The following is a 6,216-nucleotide window of genomic DNA, read 5'->3' on the forward strand; positions in this document are numbered from 1 at the left end:
TTTTTTTAAATTGGAATAATATTGCACAATATTACTGCTTTACTGTATTTTAATCAAATACGTAAATGCAGCCATTGTGATTCATTTCAAAAAGATTTTAAAAAATCTTAGTGACCCCAAACTACTGAATGCAGGTTCAAAAATGGCATTTTTGCAGTGATGCCATAGATTAAAACAATTTTGGGTTCCCCAAAGAACCTTCAAGTAAACAGTTCTTAAAGAAAAAAATGTTTCCTTTTATTTTAAAAGATGTATGAACATTTTTTCACTCTAAAGAACCTCTCTTTCACTCTAAAGTGCAATGAAAAGTTTCCATGGATGTTAAAGGTTCTTTATAGAACTATAGATGCCAATAAAGAACCTTTATTTTTAAAAGTGGTGTGTATATATTATATTTAGCCTTGCTGTGCACCACCCATAGTGGCATTAGCTGCCATCTCTTTTAATTAGCTTAACAAAATAACATTTAAAGAAAATTTGTATCCTGCCCTTACACCTAGAGGTTTGGAAAAGCCCTTTTAGCCATGATTTTTAAAATATAGAACAGCACCTCATACCCTTTTGCTTAAGTATATCCTACACCTGTTATAACCTGTTTCCAAGCGAAATGAGTGCTTAGCCTGGGTCATTTTAAGAGAGCAGAAAGCCAACCTGAGAAGGAATTCTTGTGGGAATGTCACTTTGTCAAAAAACCCAGGAGGGTACGAGAAGTGGTGGTATGCAGCTACTTCAAATAATCTGACAGAGTTTCTACGGGACACGTTCCAGACCCGCATCAAAGCTCAAGGTGGGGGCCTGCGGGTCCTTTCATGACCGAACTATGACGTCTTAGCATCCGTGCACTCTCATAACTCAGAATTTACATCTGTTCAAAGATATAGGACAATGTAGGGACAATTCTATAATTTTACTTCTAGTCTGGAAATCTCTGAAACACTTGAGTTTTGAATTCTGCTTCAATTCAGTGATAACATTCATAGAAAAATATGTTTTAGGTCAGCCTTGGCCTAAGCAGGCAGCATATACTTCACATAAAATTGACTATTTCACTCAATATTTGTGTGTGCTGTATATAAATTAGAGTATTAGCTTGAGTTAAGGATCCATGTGAGTTTTTTTATTTAGGCAGCTGACAGGAAGGTTGCTTACTAGGTTTTTGAACAGAAGCGCTACACTCCCTTTATGTGCCAGTGAAGAGAAGAGCCAAGGCTTTATAAATTATTATAAGCAACTGGCTTTGTGCATTTTCACACAGAAGAAATCCATCATTCTAGTTGTGCCTTACCATCCCACACAAAGGCTAGCAGCAATTTTATCAGTAAACACAACAGCAACATCTTTCAAGACTGAGGAAAAGTTCCGTGCATGTTTTAAGAATCCCCTCATTCTGCTCCTCTTATGGCTTTTTTTTGAGGGAGATCCTGCTGGGTTTCTCAAGAAGCACTTTCACCCTCTGAGCACATTTGCATACAAAGTGAAGAAAGAAACAACACAATTCACTCTAATTGCCTGCTCTTTCTCACTGGGGTTAATGCAGAGCCTCAGGGGTTCAACAGATCCTCTTTTGAAACATTCACCATCTCACTCAATAGACTCGCATTCAATTTACTGCCAGCATCTGCCATCCACAAACAAGCTACTCCTTGTGACTCTATCAGACTGCCGGGGTGTTTGCTTCGGAGTCAATAAGTAATATGATTGTGTCAGAGAACTTTTCACAACGTCCTTTTCTGAAAACATCTCTGTTATTTTTGCGTGTCCTCTCAAACTGCCACATTGTTAAGTTATCTTGACCAACATACCATTTTATGGCTTTAATAATCAAGATTACTTGAAAAGAAGATACGACGATTAAATTACCATTGTAATACCACATTATACTTTAGAATATACTGAATGCTATATAAATATGGTTTAAATATAATTTAGTAGCATTGTAGCTAAATTGATAGAAATGATTGATAGTAAGTAAAATGCCTGTTAGCATTAATCATCTTTTTGCTGAAATCTTAACTTGAATAAATTGTATATTTTAGTAGCCTAATATTTTCAAGATAAACACTTAGGCTACATTTACACAGACTGAACTTACATTTACTTGATTATAAATACATCATGTTTATGAAAATAGTTTAAAAATGCATCAACTATGATACATCAGGCTTTTGAGGAATGTTTATTTGTTTATATCTGTCAGTCATCACTGTATTACATTGTATGATTTGACTGTCACAAAGAGTTTGGATCATAAAATTACCTATTTAAATATGATTTTATTAATCTTATTGAGAAATTGTGTATGACAATTGAAATTATGCATTTTATACAAGTAGTCTGTTATACTGTTATTAAGATATCACTGATTAATATTACAAGCTATCAGAATTGTATATATTTGGCCATATAAATATCAACAATTGCACCAAATTGGCCTCTGAATAAAATTGAGGTGTTACAGCAGGGGTCACCAGACACGGTCCTGGAGGGCCAGTGTCCTGCACAGTTTTGCTCCAACCCTAATCAAACACACCTGAACCAGCTAATTAAGGTCTTACTAGGTATACTTGGAACTTCCAAGCAGGTGAGTTGAGGCAAGCTGGAGCTAAAGTCTGCAGGACACCGGCCCTCCAGGATCAAGTTTGGTGACCCCTGTGTTACAGTGAGGTTAGTATAGTAATTCTACCTATATATTTTCATTAATATTTTGTCTGAAGGTTCATTGAACTGTTTTGAATTGAAAAAAACCCCCATATTATTCTGACTAATATTTCAGGGTTTACACTTTACAGGGTTCATATTAATGTCATATTGTAATGCATAATTGTAATGTGTTAAGGGGTAAAATATTTCAATATTTGAAACGGAAACATAAATATCCACAAATGAATGGCCAGTTTATTCAATTGATCAGTCCCTCTGTTTCTTCAAAAGCATTTTATAAAAAGTCACGCTGCATGTACAGTTCTAAAACCCTGCTGTGCTCAGTCACCCTTCCGAACGCCTCCTACAGGGAACACATGGACGCCTGCTCTGTGTTGGACTAACAGTGAAGCAGAGCTCAATACCTCCACAGGAGACTTGGCCACCTGGCTGCATGCTTCTCTCTCCATGTTTCTGCTTCACAATTAGTCTGCTGGGCTCTCTGGATAAAGGGGCTCATCCTGCTCTTTGCCTCTTCTTTGTATTCCCACTGTGTTCCGTCAATAGCGAAGGACCTGGGACTTCAGATTCCTCCACAGAAAGTCTGTATATCAGCTCAAACAATAAAAAGCTTTGGGGTGCATTTTCCTTTGCTAGTGTTTCCAATAGAATGTGTCAGCATTTCATTTTGTGTATATTGCTGATATATGAAACAAATTGCATAGTTTGATTATTAGTTTGAACTGTGATTGATTGGCCAATCTAAGGTCTAGTTCTTGGTCAAAATAAATAGCAAAATGGACAACATTTACTGGGGATAGTCAATGAACATTCAAAACATCCATTTTTTATTGGTTACATGAACATAAGGGAACATTCCATTTTATCATATCGCAAACATTAATGTTACTGTTGAATGATCTTTGAATGTTCTGAAACCAATAGTAATCTTTATAAAATGTTAGACGAACATCCAGCTGAAACATTTCAGGAAGTTCAATTTTTGTGCTAACGTCATGAGAACATCATTAAAGACCAGATAGACAACTTTGAACGAAAGTTCTACTAATGTTACTGAAAGAACTTTTAGAAAACCTTGCCAGAACGTTAGCCTGGGCAGTTCTGAGAACGTTCCCTGTTAACTGGGAACTGGCCAAAACAACTTTCTGTGTTGGGGTGAATTCAGGTCAAATGGGACACTTTTTGCCATTGATATGACTGGGGAAAAATGTCCCTATTAACCTGATTAACCCCCTTTTACAACTCACTCAAAGTTCAGGTAAAACCACACTAGGGAAAACATAGTTAATTTAATATTTTTTCTCTATATGGCTGTCTGGTAAAAGAATAAAAATACTAGGAATCAAAGGTGAGGGTCAAACCTCTACGGATTGATAATGTTGTGCAAGTGCACCTGGCTGTGTGAGGGGTGTTACACAAGCAGAGATCATAATGTTTATTTAGTCTATGTTTGTCTTGAGTCCTTCCGATTTTATCTAGGTCTAGTTCACCATTTCCAAACACTGTACTGGAAAGAATTATTCCCATAAGTCCAACATAACGGTGTGACTAAATATAGCTACATGTTTGCATCCAACAAGCTGCCCTCGAATTTCTTGTCATGTAGCATATGCCTATAATTCCCAGCATTAGTTATGTTTGTGATGTGTAAAATGTAATAACCAATGACTAAATCCTTTACACCAAACGAAAGTTTTCCGGTTCTGCAAACTCTATTACAGGCTATTATACAAATCACAAAGGTCATGGAAATGTATTTATAGGTCGTCGTTTTTTGAGGTCCTTTATTATTAATGTTAATATTAATATAATTCTATTTTAGAGTTTGCTCTCAGAAACCCCCATGAAACGTAGACCTACGTATATGTGCAAGCTGTGTAAAAATCTAAAACATTTTTGAGAATCTCAACCTTTTGTTTGTTTTTTCTTTCCTTGAAAACCTTCAAAAGTGGAGTCAGAGGCCCTCAACCACCCCCCATAGTTCACAATATGACAATTACTTACAGGTTTAGGCTATGTGTCACTACTGGGATGGATATGAGCCACACTATTCCGCGGTATTAATCCGCTTTTATCCTGACGATATGATAAACGTAGCCTACATGTGAATAACAGCGTGTTAAAAAAAACGCACCTGTACCACTCGAGTCCTTTCTCGTAGTTGCGATCAAAAAAGTGCGGCTCCGCTCCCACCGCGCGGATATCAGGATGGAGGCGCAGAAACTCGAGCAGCGCGCGCGTCCCGCCCTTCTTCACCCCTATTATAATCGCTTGGGGCAACTTTTTGGTCTCGGACCCGTTCGGGGCACCTGCTACTCCCGAGTCCTGGTCATAAGCAACATCGCCCTTGTTTTCCTCCCAGCCGTCTCCTTTGCTGTCAGCATCGCTCTCGTTGTTTAGTAAGTCCCTGGACTGGCTTTTGGGGAACATCTCCAGGTCTTGTTTCTGGAGGGGTCTGAGTGGATTCCTACTGCTCCTTTCTTCCATCATGAAGCTCGGTGTGGTGGAGCTGTAGCCCACACAGCAGTACAGCATGTACACCCACAGTGACAGCATGATGCAGAAGACGAAAAGTGTGTTTTTCACCGGCTGAGTGGAGTGACAGTGCGGACTATATTCCATAGGACTCTCCTGTGTGTAATGGCAATGTCCAATAGGGCATACTGGCAAAGTTACTTGCTCCTCCGCACAGGTCCCTGTAACATGCAGGCATCTCCGCGGGAGAGGAAAAATAGGAGCATGAGTCCCCGGCAGATGTTGAATTCATTTCATTTTGCAGTCTAGCGGAGATGTAGGAAGGAAGTCACAGTTTTTACACGTTTTTGCGCATCACTCCACTACCACTGCTTCTTATCATCTGAGTGAACGACGGGCCGTGGACGCTATTTAAAGAAGAGGGGCGTGTGATTGGCAGCGGGATTGGCCAATCGGAACTCATGCCCAAGCTCTTAAGGCTTAAGCAGTTTATTTACAGTAATCCTTTTTTATTATTATTTAGATTTAATTTTAAAAACAATTGCCACTCCTACTTTAATAAACAGGAAGCAGGAACCTGCCACATAATAGTTTATTTCATGAAAAAAGTATGTGACAACGTATCCCAATAAAAATGTCACAGCTTGCTTTGAAGAAAAATGGTTGTAATTTAAACTACAAAACTGTTCAAAAGTTTGGGGTCGGTGAGTTTCTTTTTTTATGTTTTTTGAAAGAAGCCTCTTGTGTTCACCGAGACTGCATATCAAAAATACAGTAAAAACCGTAATTTTGTTAAATATTATTACGATTTAAAATAGTTGTTTTATATTTGAATATCTTTTTCAAATGTAACTTATTCCTGAGATGCAAAGCTGCATTTTCAGCATCAGAATTTATTGATTTATTTGAAGAATAGAAAGTTCAAAAGAACAGCTTTCATTTGAAGCAGAAATGTCTTTTACGGTCACTTTTAGGTTAGTTTATTTATATTGCACAATTAAAACAACAGTTGTTGACCATTGTGCTGTGCAAAAGTAGTAAAACCAAAAAAAAAAAATCTATTTTGATCAATTTAATGCA

At 37.7% G+C, this 6,216-nt stretch overlaps 1 protein-coding gene across 1 annotated transcript in view; it reads right to left on the minus strand.

Moving 5' to 3' along the window:
- The window catches only part of LOC107587963 (heparan sulfate glucosamine 3-O-sulfotransferase 3B1-like), a 20,897-nt gene extending 15,229 nt beyond the window's left edge, over positions 1-5,668 (minus strand). The window contains exon 1 of the mRNA XM_016275948.1: positions 4,796-5,668. Coding sequence (XP_016131434.1) covers positions 4,796-5,283 — 488 coding nt within the window. The 5' untranslated portion in view covers positions 5,284-5,668. The remainder of the gene's footprint in view (positions 1-4,795) is intronic.
- Positions 5,669-6,216: the final 548 nt, after the last annotated feature.

Source organism: Sinocyclocheilus grahami, unplaced genomic scaffold (genome assembly GCF_001515645.1).
Source record: "Sinocyclocheilus grahami isolate Dianchi unplaced genomic scaffold, SAMN03320097.WGS_v1.1 scaffold97.1, whole genome shotgun sequence".
Classification (NCBI taxonomy): Eukaryota; Metazoa; Chordata; class Actinopteri; order Cypriniformes; family Cyprinidae; genus Sinocyclocheilus; species Sinocyclocheilus grahami.